Source organism: Nomascus leucogenys, chromosome 3, assembly GCF_006542625.1.
Source record: "Nomascus leucogenys isolate Asia chromosome 3, Asia_NLE_v1, whole genome shotgun sequence".
In the NCBI taxonomy this organism is placed as follows: domain Eukaryota; kingdom Metazoa; phylum Chordata; class Mammalia; order Primates; family Hylobatidae; genus Nomascus; species Nomascus leucogenys.
In genome coordinates, this window is record NC_044383.1 from 95,344,870 (window position 1) to 95,362,436 (window position 17,567).

At 45.9% G+C, this 17,567-nt stretch overlaps 1 protein-coding gene across 6 annotated transcripts in view; it reads left to right on the top strand.

Annotated features, from left to right (window-relative positions):
- Positions 1–17,567, top strand: part of ARMC2 (armadillo repeat containing 2) — a 132,839-nt gene that overhangs the window by 109,221 nt on the left and 6,051 nt on the right. For 5 of the 6 annotated variants that reach the window (XM_030809536.1, XM_012505900.2, XM_003255541.3 and 2 more), the window contains 5 exons: positions 2,464–2,782; positions 11,293–11,415; positions 11,735–11,848; positions 13,895–14,027; positions 14,680–14,840. In XM_030809536.1, the coding sequence (XP_030665396.1) occupies positions 2,464–2,782; positions 11,293–11,415; positions 11,735–11,848; positions 13,895–14,027; positions 14,680–14,840 (850 nt within the window). The remainder of the gene's footprint in view (positions 1–2,463; positions 2,783–11,292; positions 11,416–11,734; positions 11,849–13,894; positions 14,028–14,679; positions 14,841–17,567) is intronic. The other variant, XM_030809537.1, reaches the window with a different exon arrangement.

Genomic DNA, 17,567 nt, shown 5'->3' on the forward strand with positions numbered 1-17,567 from the left:
CTTATAAGTGGGAGCTAAACAATGAGAACTCATGGACACAAAGAAGGGAACAACAGACACTGGGGCCTACTTGAGGGTGGAGGGTGGGAGAAGGAAGAGGATCAGGAAAAATAACTATTGGATAGTAAGCTTAGTATCTGGGTGATGAAATAATCTTCATACCAAAGCCCCATGACCCAAGATTACCCATGTAACAAACCTGCTCATGTACCCCTGAGCCTAAAAAGTTAAAAAAAAAGACTTGTCTTCTGCTGTCTGCCCAACCCCATGCTCCGCTCCACATATCTCTGCATCTCACAGCTTCCAAGGTTGAACTCAGATTCTTTCATGGTAACTCTGCTGAACCTGACACTGTTCCCAGAGCATCCTCTTTTCAAAACTCTTGTAAGACTACTAGGCCTGCGCCACCGAGTTTATTGCTATTAGTTAGCATTTTATTGATAGGACATCAAAAGAGTTCACAGCAATGCCCGAATCACTGCTCAATACAATTTGTGCTTTGCCTGTTGTATCTCATGTGATCTCACAGTAAGAATTTTGTCTCCATTTTGCAAATAAGTTAATGGATGTACAGAGAGGCCAAGCATCTGTGTGAGTCCAGCCTGCCTGGCTGTGACCTGGGACTCATAATCCCCTTTCATGTCTCGCTTCTTCCTTTGCTGTTTCAGTCTTTGCTGTTTCCCCACATATGTTAGCCTTGTCTTCTCAGTAGGTGAGAAGCTCTTCATAGCACTGACTTTCAGACTTGGTTATGTGTGTGTATTCCTAGGCCCCTGGCATTAAGAACTTACCTGAGGACTAACATTCTATTTCCCAGGGTGGAGTCAGGAGCAGGGTCTCCTAGTTGGACGACCACTATGGTTGGTTAAATGCTGTGAGTTGAAATGTCTCCGAAAATGAACTCTCTCCTGGACCATCTCCAGTTTTTGCTGTAGCATTAGCCGCCGTCCTTCCTTAATGTTTGGCAAATGGTTTCCGGTTGTGCAAGCAGCAGCCTCACTTCTTCTCTGCCAGTGAGTGTCAGGGAAAGCTTTTGGATTTTTTAGCAAGAACAAGCGGGAACAAGTTGGTATTGGCAGAGAAGGCCTAGGTAAATCCAAAAGTTGTACTTTGCCCCCAATCCTCCCGGTTTCCTGGCCACACCCTACACCCCGCACGGGGCCCCTGGCGTCGCACCTGGACATGCGCTCCTCGATGGAAACGATGAAAACGTGCCCAGTCCTTGGCCCTTTGTTCCCTTTTCTTAAGGCTACTTCTAACTACCGATCCGATCAACAAAGTCACGTTTATGGTCATCCCTTCTGGTGATATATTTGCATTTTAAAAGGAGATAATTCTTTACCTGTTCTTCAAGAAGGCAAAGGAGGAGAAAAAGTACACGACACTCTGTGTGGGAGGCAGATGTTGGTGTAGAAAGGACACTAGAGTCTGGGTAACCCTGGAATCAAATCCTGACCTTACCCTTCACCAGCCATGTGACCTGGGCGGCTTCTCCAGGCCCTAGTTTCTTGTCTATAAAATGGCATAGTGCCTGGCACTGTATATATAGATATAGATATAATACTATCCAGGCCAGTTGTAGCCCTCCAATGAGTATTCCTTTAAATTCTCCTCCTCCCAGTTCACCTCCACTGACACCCATGGGGAAGGCTGATCTGTACTCATATCTGGACATTGTTCTCAAGCTAAAAACACAGTGATTTTTGTATCTTGTTTAGTTTTAAAAATGTTCCCAGCTTAGGGTTTGTAAAAACATTTTAAAATTGTGAAATATAGCCTATATACAGAAAAGTGCATAAAACGGATATGCACAATTTAGCAAGTAATCACCCTGGGCAAGAATTGGTAGGTACTGCCTTAAAGTAGTGTAGCTACATAACACAGCGCTTCTCCATGGGGGCAGTTTTGGCTGTAACATCTGGAGAGGTATTGTCATCTAGTGGGTGGAGGCCAGCGATGCTGCTGAATGCTCTACAATGCACAGGACACCTCCCCACAACAAAGAATTATCCAGTCCCAAGTGTCAATCCTGCCCAAATTCAAAAACACCGTGCTTCAGCAGGAGATGAAATTTTAAGGAAAGATTTGGAATTTCAAGAAACCGGCTATTGTCAAAACTTAGATTTACATGACTCATTTTTAGTAATGCTGTCCCACTCAACTAATTGTTCTCTGAAGGAGATAAAGAAAGGTGAGCCAGAATTTCAGATGAAGGATCTGAAGGTAATAGACGTTGCTGATCACATCAATCAGTTTGTATTATTTCATTGCTGCCAAGTGCTTTTAATCTCCTCTGTCACTTTGAACTGATCTTGGGAATCAAATACTGTACAAGTGAGTCGAAGCCAGACGTGTTCCATTTTACTATTAATGCAATTGTGAATAAATTAAATACTATCTTCTTCCCCTACGATGTGTTCCAGCCCCCTTTGCACTTTTGACTCTGTCTTTCGTTTATTGCAGGATTTAGTCGTCCGTGTTGTTTTTATTCTTGGCAACCTGACAGCAAAAAATAACCAGGCTCGTGAACAATTTTCCAAAGAGAAAGGGAGCATCCAAACTCTGCTGTCGTTATTCCAGACGTTCCATCAGCTGGATCTGCATTCCCAGAAGCCAGTGGGCCAACGAGGCGAGCAGCACAGGGTGCAGAGGCCACCGTCAGAGGCGGAGGACGTGCTCATCAAGCTGACCCGCGTGCTGGCCAACATTGCCATCCACCCGGGCGTGGGCCCGGTGCTGGCCGCCAACCCGGGGATAGTGGGCCTGCTCCTGACCACGCTGGGTGAGAACCGCAGCCCACTGGCTGCAGCAGGCACAACTGACTTTCCCACAGCCCAAAGGCAGTTCTGTGTCTGGGGTATGATGAGGATTTTATTAGCACAAGTGGCTCCCTGTGAAAAAGTCTTAGCTGTATGAAGGAAATTCCCTCTTCTTTTCAGAACTGTCTTAAAAGTAATCCAGATTTTTAGAAAAGGAAAAGAAACATAGTAATAGAGATTATTACTAAAACCCACCAAATCGTACACTTTAAAAGGGTGAATTTTATGGTTTGTGAATTACATTGCAATTTTTTAAAATTATACTCAGCAAATGAAGAAAACTTGGCTAAACTAACCACAAAGAGTTTAAAATTCCAAATATTTGAGTTTCAAATCCCAAATCCCAAATATTGTGGGCAATCCACATGATTAAAATTAATTCCTTTTTTTTCCTCTTCAGGTTCTTACATTATTTGTAATTACAGTCCCCAGTCATTCAAGTCCTATTCATTCCCCTTGTATTAGCTCAGATTGCCATAACAAAATACCACAGATTGGGCAACTTTGTCAGAAATTTATTTCTTATGCTTCTGGAGGCTGAGAAATTCAAGATCAAGGTGCCAGACAGTTCAGCTCCTGGTGAGGGCTCTTTCTCCTGGCCTACAGACAGCCACCTACTCACTGTGTGCTCACATGGCTATTCCTTGGTGCAAGCACTTGTGGGGTAGGGGACAGTCTCTCTCTCTCCCCTTCCTCTTTTTATAAAGTCACCAATCCTATCATATTAGGACCCTACCCTTATGGGCTCTGTAACCTGCTATATCTCTTCAAAATCTTATCTCCAAATACAAGCATATTGGGAGTAGGGCTTCAACATATGAATTTTGTTGGGCACACAATTCAGTCCATGGCAACCCCTATACTCTTTAGGTCTGTCATCTCCCACAAGCACTTCTGCCTGCTAGTGTGTAGGGAAATTAACTGCCACCCAAGGTAATCAATCTTGCCACTATTAGCTGGGCCTGGTGGCTCAGGCCTGTAATCCCAGCACTTTGAGAGGCCGAGGTGGGTGGATCACAAGGTCAGGAGTTTAAGACCAGCCTGGCCAACATGGTGAAACCCCTTTCTCTACTAAAATACGAAAATTAGCCAGGCATCCTAGCATTCACCTATAATCCCAGCTACTCGGGAGGCCGAGGCAGGAGAATCGCTTGAACTCAGGAGACAGGGGGCCGCAGTGGGCCGAGATTGTGCCACTGCATTCTAGCCTAGGTGACACAGTGAGACTCTGTCTCCAAAAAAAAATTAACTACTACTAACCATACTTGTGAAAAATGTTGTTGTTTGTTTCGGAAGGAAGCTTAATGCCTGACACAAATGATGTTTTGGAGGAGCAATCTGTGTGAACTCCCTGCCCTCCCTCGCCCCCACTAGTCATTTCCTGAGCTCTTTCTGGGTAATCAGTTCCGTGCTATACATTCAGTTTTGTTTATTCTGCTCAGGCTGCCATAACAAATTCCCATAAACTGGGGAGCTTCAACAACAGACATGTATTTTCTCACAGTTCTGGAAACTGGAAGTCCGAGACGGAGATGCCAGCAGGGTCAGGGTTTAGTGCGGGCTCCCCTTCCTGGCCTGTGGTTGATTGCCCTCTCACTGGGTCCTCATGTGCTGAAGAGAGCATACTCTAGGGTCCCTTCTACTTCTTGTAAGGGTACCAGCTGCACTGGATGAGGGCCCCACCCTTCTGACCTCATTTAACCTTTATCACTTCCCCACAGGACCTAGCTCCAAATACAGTCACATTGAGGGGATAGGGCTTTTACAAGTGCATTCTGGGGGATACCAACATTCAATTTAGAACAGGGTTTTAAAAATGGAGGCTGGTATGTGCTTTCAAGGAATTTGGCCTACGTGGTGGAGGGACATTGAGTGCACAGACAAGAACCCCAGTTTCTGAGAAGGGCAGAAGCTAGGCACACACAGCTAAGGGACGAGTGGCAGAGCCCGGCTGTGGGCATGTGAGTGACAGGGCCGTGCTTCACTATGGAGCTTTACGGTTGAAAACGCATTTTCATATCTGTTACCTCACAACAATGTCAGGGCACGTTTTTGTTATTTTCATCATTTTACAGATGAGGAAAAGGGCTCAGTGAGATATAGTGACTTTCACAGGTCACAAAGTTAGCAAGTGGCAAAGTCACCGGGCCCCTGACCTGTGCTTCCCCGCACTCCACATCACGTGTCACCTGTCTCAAGAAAGGACTCTTCACTTCTGACTGGGATCTGCACCATGACTTACCACTTCCGTGTAAATAACTCAAAAATCTCTGTGTTTAGGCTTGAACCCTTTTCCAAGCTGCTGACTGCACATTAAGCCGCGTGGAAGAATATGCACGTAGCTGTGAGAGAAATTCAGTTTCTGTTTCAACCTCAAAACGTTCAGCATTTGCTCTGTAGCATGCCCATGTCTGCTGAAGCTCTTTCCCCTTCCTGAGATCCACGCACCACACTGAGCAGGGCTTCTCAGCCCAGGACCAGGGATGTGACTGCTGCAGAATCAGCTGTGGGACTCATTAAAATACCGTTTTTGGTTTCTGGCCCCTGCCCAGAAACTGCCTCTATAAAATGCCATTAGAGTCTTGAAATCTGCCTTTCAATGCCTCCTTTGTCCCCAGGTGAGTCTTTTGTCCATTAAGTGTTGAGACCCAGTGCTTCAGGGAACCATGTTAGCTTTTCTGGCTCCTCGGGATCTAGCAGAAGCCTGAAACCCACTGGGCGAGTTCTCATCCGTTGCAGAATTAATCCCTTTACCTGACTGTGGCTGCCTGGGAAGGGCCTGAGGACCAGACCTCAAACACCTGGACTGGCGGCACACGGCTGTGAATAGCCAAGGAGTAGAGTTATACATGATTCATTTTCCCACAATTGTTAATACTCACATATAAAGTGAAAAAACTCCACATCTTCTTATAAATATTTTATGAGCTTAGAAATTTCATTTCTACCTATAAAGGAAGAGTGAGTAACTTGCTTTTGACTCAAAAGAAAGTGATGCTTTGGGGTAGGAGGAAGAGGCAAGGGGCTGGGCACGATGGCTCACGCCTATAATCCCAGCACTTTGGGAAGCCAAGGCAGGCAGATTGCTTGAGGCCAGGGTTTCTGGACCAGACTGGGCAACATGGCAAAACCCTGTCTCTATTAAAAAAAAAAAAAAAATTAGCTGAGTGTGGTGGCACATGCCTGTGATCTCAGCTACTCAAGAGACTGAGGTGGGAGAATTAGCTGAGCCCAGGAAGTCAAGGCTGCAGTGAGCCATGATTACACCACTGAACTCCGGCCTGGGCAACAGAGTGAGACTCTGTCTCCAAGAAAAAGTCCAGGCGCAGTGGCTCACACCTGTCATCCCAGCATTTTGGGAGGCTGAGGCGGGCAGATCACAAGGTCAGGAGTTCGAGATCAGCCTCACCAACATAGTGAAACCCCGTCTCTACTAAAAATATAAAAAAATTAGCCGGGCATGGTGGTGGGTGCCTGTAATCCCAGCTACTTGGGAGGCTGAGGCAAGGAGAATCGCTTGAACCTGGGAGGCAGAGATTGCAATGAGCTGAGATCGTGCCACTGCACTCCAGCCCAGGCAACAGTGCGAGACTCCATCTTGAAAAAAAAAAAAGGTTGGTAGCGGTGGCTCATGCCTGTAATCCCAGCACTTTGGGAGGCCGAGGCAGGCAGATCACTTGAGGCCAGGAGTTCAAGACCAGCCTGGCCAACATGGCAAAACCCCATCTCTACTAAAAATATAAACGTTAGCCAGGCATGGTGGCATGCACCTGTAGTCCTAGCTACTCAGGAGGCTGAGGCAGGAGTATCTCTTGAACCCAGGAGGTGGCGGTTGCAGTGAGCCAAGATTGTACCGTTGCACTCCAGCATGGACGACAGAGTGAAACTCTCTCTAAAGCTCCCTGGCTGCTCCTGATACAGGTGGTCTAAGGGCCTCCCTGTGAGAAATGTTTTAGTCTCTGTATTAGAGCCCGGTACCATGTGAGGTTGAGCAGAAGTGAAGAAACCCTGCTCTCCTGTGATGGGTCAGGCCTCTTGCCTACTATGCCTTAGGCAGTTGTTTAGGCAAGCAGGTGATCCCTTCTCTATTCTCTCCTGGAAGATTTTATCTCCAAATAAAAGTTTATAGAAGGGCGAAAGTCACCCCTGACAGGGGGTCACCCCCCCCCGCCACCTTCCCCTTACACAGCTTGACTCCTGGGTGAGTTTCTAAGCCCTGCTAGGCCCTTTCTACACTGGTCTCTGTGGATTTCCTACCTGTTTTATCTGTGTCAGTGTGGAGTGGTGATCACATTCCAGGAAAGGCCTCCTGCCCCCTCTGACAGGCCTGGCAGCTTAGAGGAACGCAGGGCCAGTGCTGGGCTGTGACTGTTACTATAGAAAGGGCCTGCTCGTGGTTTGGTTGTGCCCACTGAAGTCAGAGTTGCTGCTGTCCTGTTTACCCTCAGAGCTGAGCACTCCTCCCAGCCGGATGACTCTTGTGGCATGGCCCCCTTCCCTAGTCACGTGGGAAGGGCATCCCTTGGGCTCTTTTCTTCCTACCTCCCTCTAGCCCTGCACCCTTCACAGGGAGTTGCTTGTACCCCAGGACTTGCCTAGAGAGGTCAGCCTCATTGCAGAGGGTCTTTTAAAAATCAATAATGTTTCTAGTAAGAATTGACCCTCTCAGTATGCCCCAGCCTCAGAGATTTGCTGACTTAGTGGCAAGTCCAAATTCCAGATTTTCTTATATCCGTGAGTCAATTATAGAGGGTAAGATGGTTCTGTCATGCTTTTTTGGAAGCAGTCTATTGCCCCAACTTGCTCCAATGGGAACTCAGCAACCTTGAGTCCTTGGCTTCAGCAGCATTCTGTGGAAAGAGTAGGATAGTAGAGGTCAAATAGACCTGGATTTAGATGAGTGCTCTGTGAAGTCAGGTGAGGTATTGAACTTCTCTAAACCTCAGTGTTCTCATCTAACCCCTGAATTCATCTATGAAGTCCTAACCCCCATGTGATGGTATTTGGAGATGGGACCTTTGGGAGATAATTAGGTTTCGATAAGGCCATGATGTGGGGACCTCATGCTGGAGTTAGGACCCTTATAAGAAGAGACACCAGAGTCTACCATGCAGCCTCCCTGATCTTGGACTTCCAGCCTCCGTAACTGTGAGAAAATAAATTTCTGTTGGTTCAAGCCACCCAGTTTATGGTATTTTATTATGACAGGCCAAGGTGACTGAGACAGATGCACCTTTCGAGAATTAATTATTGTGGGTGTGAATTCTTGTAAGTCCATGTAAAACTTATTAGCTGACTTTTGAGGGTTACATGCATGTAAAGTGCCTAGTGCTGTTTATGATAAATGCTTAGGAGCTGTGAGTACCTACCCTGTAGTTGCAGATACCAGACACCATTCCTGCTGCCCAAATGTGTGGTCCTTGGGGAGGTCAGACACATAAGAGCTACCCTGCATTTTCTGGACAGGCTAACGAATTCTCCTACCAAGGCAAGAGAAATAAAACAGGTCCCCAAACACTGCCCAAGACCTAGTGTCATCAGTCTGGGGCTGGAGGAAACCAGGGCTGTAGGCCCTTTGCCCAAGAGTTAGACATTCACCTGAGCCGCTCCCCATGAGCTGTCATTCTGGATGGCCCATCTGTTCATGTAATAAGCACTTGCTTAGCACCCACTATGTGCCATGCACTCATTTAAGCACTTGAATGCATTTAAACTTGGTAACAACTCTATAATGTAGGTGCAATGATCATGCTTACTTTACAGTCAAGGAAACTGAGGCCCAGGGAGGTTAAATAACTTGAGTAAGGTCACACGGCCAGTGAGTGGAAGCACAGGGTTCTGGTTCCAGAGTCATGGCCAAAGCAAGAGGGAATAATTTTGGAGGTCCTGTGTCCCTTCTTTTACCATAACTAGGATATTTCCTTACAGTAGAATCCATATTGATAACCAAAATAATTCAGTTCCTTATTCCCTTTTTATGTACTTAAACTAAAAAACAGGAAGTCAGGTCTTTATTTATTCTTTCTTTTTCCAAGTATCCATTAAGTGTCTACCAGGTACTGGGCCTATGCTGGCTGCTGTAGCGGGAGGGGCCGCTGGCGGAAGGAACAGTGTATGTCTTCTGCAGCCTACAAATGACTGAGCTTTCCTTTCAACATAGTAATTTATAAAAAGGCTGTTCTCTTTAATGAACAGGAAAAGATGGCCAAAGGGGGCGATACTTAAGTCGGAGAATTTAAGAACAAGCACAGTCCTCTTCCTCAGCTCATAGACCCCTGCTTGCTCCCCGAGGAAAAACTTCGGTTTCATACAGGAAATAAAAGACACTTCCTATTCGGTAATGGGAAGTGGGCAAGTCATGAGCAAAGTTGTGTGCAGGTGCAGAGTGGCCTCCCTCGCAGGCTGGGACAGGGTCTCCGGGGCAGGTGAGACCAGGTGGAGAAGGACTGGGGGCTCTCCCAACGCTGGGTGGACTTGTGCAGGAGGGAGGGGAGGTGGTGGCCTGTTCAAGCTGCAGTCACTGGCTTGGTGTTGCCGGGCTTGTGATTCTTTCTCTGGTTGCCCAGTTCTTTTTTATTTATTTATTTACTTGCATTTTTATTTTTGAGATGGGGTCTCCCTCTGTCACCCAGACTGGAGTGCAGTGGTGCAATCTTGGCTCACTGCAACCTCTGCCTCCCGGGTTCAAGCGATTCTTCTGCCTCAGCCTCCCAAGTAGCTGGGATTACAGGCTTGTGTCATCACGCCTGGCTAATTTTTGTATTTTTAGTGGAGACGGGGTTTCACCATGTTGGCCAGGCTGGTCTCATACTCCTGACCTCAAGTGATCAGCCCGCCTTGGCTTCCCAAAGTGCTGGGATTACAAGTGCACCCCACCATGCCCGGCTAATTTTTTGTATTTTTTGTAAAGACGGGGTTTCGCCGTGTTGCCCAGGCCCGTCTGATTGCCCAACTCTTAGATCCAACTGCCTACCCCTCCTCTCCTGGGAGTGCTTCAGAAGCACCTCAGCATATCTTAAGCTGAATTCATGACCTGTCCCTGAACTTGGCCCTCTTCCTGTGCCCTTAATTCAGGCAACGTGGTCAACATCTACCCAATTATGTGCACCAGCAGGGGACACCCTGGGAGACTTCTCTCCCTCACACCCCCATCCAGTCTCTGCCAAGCACAGTCTCCACTCCGCCACATCTCCGCCATCACCCGTGTCCGCGCTATGCTGAGGTCACTGGGACCACTCCCAGCTGCAGCCCCGCCTCTTCTCATCCCCACACCGTGGCCAGAAACGTCAAGAGATGAGTCTGGAGACTGAGTGGGAGGGAGGGACAAAAACCACTAAGGGCCTTATGTGCTAAGCTAGAGGATCAATTATTCTTGCATCCAGCACTCACTATGTGCCAGGCACTGTTCTAGAAGCTGGGAATGCAGCCATGAATAAAACAGACACATCCCTAGGCCTCAGGAAGCTGACATTTTAGGGCTGAAAGACAAACATTAAACACATATATAACATCAGGTGGTCATATGTGCTATGGAGAAAATTAAAGCAGGGTAAGAAAAAAGAGAATAGGTGCTATTTTAAATAGGGAGGTTACGGAAAGTATGTCCAACAAGGCGGCATGTAAGCAACTGCTGGGAGGACGTAAGGAGTGAGCCAAGTGGCTAACTGGGAGGAGAGTATGTTCCAGAAAAAAGTTCAGCAGGGCATGGGTTCTCGGGCAGGGGCATGCTGGCATATTCCAAGAGGCCAGGAGGCCGGTGTGGTTGGCCTTGGGGGTCTGGGAGTAGGAGGAGCAAATGAGGCCAGAGAGATAAGGCCTGGAGCTGCCAGGTAGGTCTTGTGGACCAGACGACGCAGTCTATTCATGGGTTATGAGGTGGGTGGCGTTATCTGACTTGCTTTTAAAGGATAACTGTGTTGAGAATAGATTTAGGGAGGCAAAAGTGGAAGAAGAAAAGCCAGCAAGTGCTGAGAGATGAACTAGGGGGGTGGTGGAGGAGGCCAGAGGTGTCTTCTAGAGTTCATAGTCACAGATGGATCATGACCCCGGGGCCGTTCTGTTGGGAGGCGGCGTGGGAAGGAGGGCACAGACTCCAGGGAGGAGCCCCTGGGAGAGCCTGAAGACCCGGGAAACAGGCGGGATTAGAAATGGCTCCGCTCACTGCTGTGTTGACCCCTTTGCTTTACTTCAGACACAGGTCCCAGATCAGCTGGACTTTTCCAGACCTCCTGGCTGCAAGGATTGAGTTGACAGTGTCCTCTCTGCTTTGGCCAGGAGCGGGCCCTTACATTTGGGGCATTTCCGTGCAGGAGGAGTCGGGGGAAATCAAGTGCTAAAGGTGCCTCTCCAGGGCCTTTGTGGGGACCCTGCGTGATAGCAGCCGGCTCCTGGCGCTGCTGTTGCTGTGGTTACAACATAGTTGGTTCTACTCCTGCAATGGGTCTTTGACTCCCTTATCCTCACTTCATTTCAGAATACAAGTCACTTGATGATTGTGAGGAGCTGGTGATCAATGCTACAGTGACAATCAACAATTTATCTTACTACCAAGTGAAGAATTCCATAATTCAAGACAAAAAGCTATATATTGCTGAATGTAAGGTTCAGAGTTGGATTTGGATAAATGAGTGCTCATTTGAAGTTTCGACTTTATTAACTAAACACAGAGCAGGAGACATTACTATCTTCTGCCTTCTGGTACAAAAATGTTTTAGAGCCTGATGATTCTAAGAAATTAGAATATGGGGAAACTAGAAATGGGAAAAATTAGTTTCTTAGTTCTTGCTAAAGTCCCTTACAGTTTGTATTTTATTGTCATTTGAAAATTATCAGTATTGAATATGATGTTGATTTCCATTAACCTTTAAGTTAAAACTTAAATTCACTGATTTAATTTCTCTGGTCACCAAATCCAGTGCTCTTAAAGCTTCTTGTCAGTAACAACATGGATGGAATCCTGGAGGCTGTGCGTGTTTTTGGAAATCTCTCCCAGGACCGTGATGTCTGCGATTTCATTGTGCAGAACAATGGTGGGTTAATGACACTAGAATTCATAAACATTCACTTTTTGCCAATAATCAGCTGAGTGGTTTTGCAGCTTGAGTCATTACAGTGTTATACTTGTTTCTGCTTTGAGATTTGTAAAGCTCCGTGTTTAAGGCTCCTGGCTCAGGATGCTGAGATGGACCTAGGCAGTGTTCCCCTTTGCCTTGTGAATGGCCTTCTGTGCTCCAAGATGGGGTGTGTGTATGTCTAACAGAAACAGTGAATCTTGAGTTATCACTTCTGTCTGGGGGCATATTCTTAAGAAGACATTCTCTTTTATGTACTAGAATGCCTATTACATTTTGCTTATAATAGCAAAAAGTAGAAACAACCTAAATGTCCCTCAACAGAGAAGAGGACAAATTCATTATGGTATATTCATGAAATAAAATGTTCTCTAGCATTTAAAAGCAATAGGAGGATATATACAGAGGAATGCCATGAATATGTTTTAAAACATACAAAACTACCTTTTGCTTCTGCATTGGTATTGCTTCTGCACAAGTATTCATGTAGTGATGCTATACAGTATAAATAGTAATTGGAAATAGTAAACTCCAATTTAAGACAGAGTTCAGGCTGGGTGCAGTGGTTCAAGCCTGTAATACCAGCACTTTGGGAGGCTAAGGTGGGAGGATTGCTTGAGGGCACGAGTTTGAGATCAACCTGGGTAACATAGTGAGACCCCATGTCTACAAAAATTTAAAATTAGCCAGACGTGGTGGTGGCACAAGTCCCAGCTACTTGGGAGGCTGAGGCAGGAGGATCACTTGAGCCCAGAAGTTTGGGGCTGCAATGAGCCATGATTGTGCCACTGCCCTCCAGGCTGGGAGACAGAGCGAGACCCTATCTCTAAAAAATAAAAAAAAAATTAAAAAATTAAAAAAGGACAGCGTTCACGTTTGGAAGGAAAGGGATGTCCAAAGATTATATTTGGACCTATAATGTTATTTATTATCAAATAAGAATTGTTTATATTTATTATGCACAACACGTTGTTTGGAATGTAATGTGTTATTTCTTAAACTGAGTGGCAAGTACCCACATGTTTATACCCTTTGTATGTCTCAAATATTTTTGTATGTCTCAAATATTAGCATACTTTGACTCTTTGTATGTCCCAAATATTTCATGTAACAATAATTTTAAAAACATAACTCTACATGTTCGTAATGGAAAATTTCAATAATACAGATACGAAAAGCAGCAGCAGCAAACCATGCCCCATCCTCACTACCTGCAGATAACTGCACATTTTGCTGGGCACTATTTAGCCTCTTAAGAGCACATATGTATGTGATGTTGCCTCTGCCAAGCTCACTGCCCAACCCAGTCAACAGTGCCGGGGCTAGAACAGGGCAGCCCCTCTCAGGTGCACGTACTGTGGGAGGAGGCAGAATGCACACTTTACTCACTCTTCTCCAACCCTTTGCTCAGCGTCTGCTGAGGGATGAGAAAACAGGACAAACGGTTCCCAGTTCCATTTCCTAGGAGTAAGGGAAAATGATTCCCCTGAGGCAGGAGCCTGTCCTGCCTTGAGATGTCCCTAACTGGAAGGCCTGCCTTGCCCCAGGTTGGTTTTCAGCAGTCTGAGTCTTACACGTGGCCCTGGGAGACTTCAGGAATGATCCCACCAGGAGCCAACTCCCCTCTCCAGGACTGTGTATTTAAAGACAGTTGCTGCTGAAGGTTCAGGAACACCCTTGAGAACAACTGGAAGTTAGATGAGTGTCACCTGTGCTGCCTCCTTTTTACCAGCTGGGACTCTTTCACTGCCGTGGAGAAGCAGCTGCTGCTTGGGTCAGGTTTTGCAGTATCTGGGGATTGGGGGAGCCAACTCTGGGAGTGGTGGGTATTGGGGAACCCACTGCTGCGTGATGGATAAAGCCTTAGGAAGAATGAGTTAAGTCCCTTAACAGGGGTTCTGGGTTTGCAAGCCACTCCCCATTTCCCCTATACCATCTGTAAAACAAGAGACAGCTGGGAACCCTGAACTTTTACTGGTCTGCATTTGCTCTCTTCCCTCGTAGTCCACAGGTTCATGATGGCGCTGCTGGATGCTCAGCATCAGGATATCTGCTTTTCTGCCTGTGGTGTTCTCCTCAATCTCACTGTGGATAAAGACAAGCGTGTCATCCTGAAAGAAGGAGGTGGCATTAAAAAGTAAGTTTCAAGGCGTAGAGTACTGACTCTCTCAGGATTTGAAGGACATCATTTTCTTGGGAGCTTTGGCCCTTTCATCATTCCTGTGGGACAAAGGTATTTCAACACTGGGAAGCCCCTAAGCTGAGGCTAAAGAGGGGGTTTAGATTCCACTGGATACTTAAAATAGTGCAGAAGTAGGCCAGGCGTGGTGGCTCACACCTGTAATCCCAGCATTTTGGGAGGCCGAGGTGGGCGGATCACTTGAGGCCATGAGTTTGAGAGCAGGCTGGCCATCATTGTGAAACCCCGTCTCTACTAAAAAGACAAAAATTAGCCAGGCATCGTGGTGCACGCCTGTAATCCCAGCTACTCAGGAGGCTGAGGCAGGAGAATCGCTTGAATCCGGGATGCAGAGGTTGCAGTGAGCCGAGATCGTGCCACTGCACTTCAGCCTGGGCAACAGGCTGTCTCAAAAAAAAAAAAAAAAAAAAAGTGTAGAAGTAGATTATTGCTACTTTGTAACCACTTAAATTTATAGATAAGGAATTATTTTAAGTGATCACTGGATTATACTTACATATCACAGAAGGATAATCATTATGCTAACAATATTAAAATTAAAGACAGATTCTGACCTAATAACTTCTCAATTTGAATTTTATTAACTCAGGTTAGTGGATTGTTTAAGAGATTTTGGTCCTACTGATTGGCAGCTGGCCTGCTTGGTTTGTAAAACTTTATGGAACTTCAGTGAAAACATCACTAATACTTCGTCATGTTTTGGAAATGAAGACACCAACACACTCTTACTCCTGCTCTCATCATTTTTAGGTAAGACTCTTGACTGTGATGAATCTGTGAGTTTTATCACAGTGTGAGATAGTTTTTTTCTGTGACCTGTTCAGATAAATATTAGTATGCATTTAGGTGACTATATTTCTATAAGCAACAAGAGTATGTTAAAGATTACTATAATTTGGAACTATCTGAAGAGGCTGAATGCTATTTACAATGGGGACAGAAGGACTTTCAACTCATTAAATACAATCATGATTTCTTCTATGGCTTTTTTTTTTTTTTGCATTTTCTCTACAGTGCATAAATATAAGACCTCAGCATAAATGTATTTCTGTTGTTCAAAAGCAAATAGACACTGTTGTAATTGAGAAAATATGGCTAAAAGCTACTCAATTAAGTCATGCTTTTAAATGAAGCTGTACATTTTAATTAGCTACGTTAATTATCACGTGGGTGAGGGCCTGTGAGACTATTTGGCATTACAATGGAGTTTATATCCTTGAAAGGTAGGAAATCACTGATACAAATCAGAGGAAAGAAGATTGTTTCTTTCTTTTCTTGGGACAGGGTCTTGCACTGTCACCCAGGATGGAATGCAGTGGCGTGATCACTGCTCATTGCAGCTCTAAACTCCTGGGCTCAAGTGATCCTCCTGCCTCTGCCTGTCAAGTAGCTGGGACTACAGACACGCACCACCATGCCCAGATAATTAAAAAAAAATTTTTTTTTGTAGCGGTAGGTCTTGCTGTGTTACCCAGGCTGGTGTCAACCTCCTGGGCTCAAGCGATCCTCCCACCTCAGCCTCCCAAAGTGCTGGGATTACTGGTGTGAACCACCTTGCCTGGCCAGGATCACTTTTTACATTTAAAAAATTTTTATAATTTTAGGATAAATTTTTCATCCTGGGTTAATTCTAAAAACAATGATTTGGGTCAGTAAATGAGTGTTTTTAATAATCCTTTTTCCCAAATAGAGGAGATGTACCCACCACTGCCCAGCCACCATACTAGATCCGGGAGGCCATGTGGAAAGGCTCAAGGTCACTTGGAAGCCATAGGTGCTGAGTTTTTAAATTTTGAGCTCGACTGCTCTGCAACCTGAGAAAGCTTAACAGACACCTTTCCTTTGCACTCCTTCACTAACCAGAGTGGAGGCTCCCAATCCTGGCTGCAGAGCAGACTCACTTGTGGAACTTTTAAACACACAGATTATCGGCCGTTCCGAAATGATACTGTATCATCTCCAAGATGAGGATAATTAATGTCCAGATTGCAGGGTGATAAATGAGCAGATGTGTATAAAGAGCCTAACACAGTCCCTGCCACATAGCAAGCCCTCAGAAGGTGGCTGACGTGCTCTGGAAACTCTTTAAGTGTTGTAACACTGTGCCACTAAACAGAAACTGGAACTCAGGAGTTGTTTGAAATAATTGGGTTTGCTGGTTGATGTGAAATTTGGTTTTTCCAGGTAAATATAATTTTGTACATGTGTTTTAAAACACAATAAGGAAAAAAATGAGCATTTTTTTTTTTAATCATTGAGGTTCACAGTCGGCTCCATGAGCATTAAACTGACTCAGGTTGCAGGGAGCAGAAGTGCATGTTCAGGTTGCCTTAATTCAGTTCTTGATGGTGGTAGAGCATTGAAATCAGCTGTGGAGTTAAACCCCAAAAAAACTAAAATCACCTTCCTGGCCCCAGCCCTAGGAATTCTGATTCAGAAGCTCTGGGATGAGGCTGAGAATCTGTGTTCAAAGTTCCACAGGTGAGTCTATTAGCTAGGATTGAGAGCCCCTGCTCTCATTAGCAAAGGAGCTTAAGGGAAGAGTGTACAGAGAAGAAAGAAGCCAGGAAACAAGATACTGCTCAAAGCCTCCCAGAGAGCCAGGCAGGAGCCAGAGTCCCAGGTGACCCCTCAGCCGTCGGCGGCGTCATGAGCTCCGCCCCCTGGGCGCCACCATTCTGGAGACCCAGCTGTGTTGTGTCTGCTGTTAGGCAAAGAATTCTCTTCCCCACTTACTCCCTCTAGGCTCCTTCTAGATCATGGCTTCAACTACCTCCAGGCTTCCACTGCTGCCCTCCCTGTGTCTGTCTGTTGCCAGGGCACTTTCCTATGTCACCCACTCAGGGAGAAGGTATGATTGGCTCAGTGAGTCACTGTCCTGTGGCCCAGGGCTTTCCTGCGTAGGCAGCAGCTACCCGGTGACTGGCTATCTGTGGTTTCCTTTGTTACCCAAGTCTGGGGCAATCAGCCATAAATAACAAGGATGATGGGGCTGCGGGGCCATGTGGCATAAAGATGGATCAGAAGGTGTGGGCCTGGCTGGCTTCTCAGTAGGGGCAGTGTACCTGGAAGGCACTTCATTTTAGTGGGCCCTGCTGCCTGTTACAGTCACCCCTTGGTATCTGGGGGGATTGGTTTCAGGGCCTCCCTCGGATACCAACACAGATGCCCACGTGCCTGATATAAAATGGCATAGAACCTAATGCTAAATGACGAGTTAATGGGTGCAGCACACCAACATGGCACATGGATACATATGTAACAAACCTGCACATTGTGCACGTGTACCCTAAAACCTAAAGTATAATAATAAAATAAAAAATAAAATAAATAAAAAAATAAAATGGCATAGAATCGGCAGTTCACCAACACACATCTTCCTGCACACGTTAAACCATCTCTAGACTACTTATAATACCTACAGTGTGAACGCTATGTGAATGGTTGTCGTGCTCTGATTTTTATTTGTATTCTTTT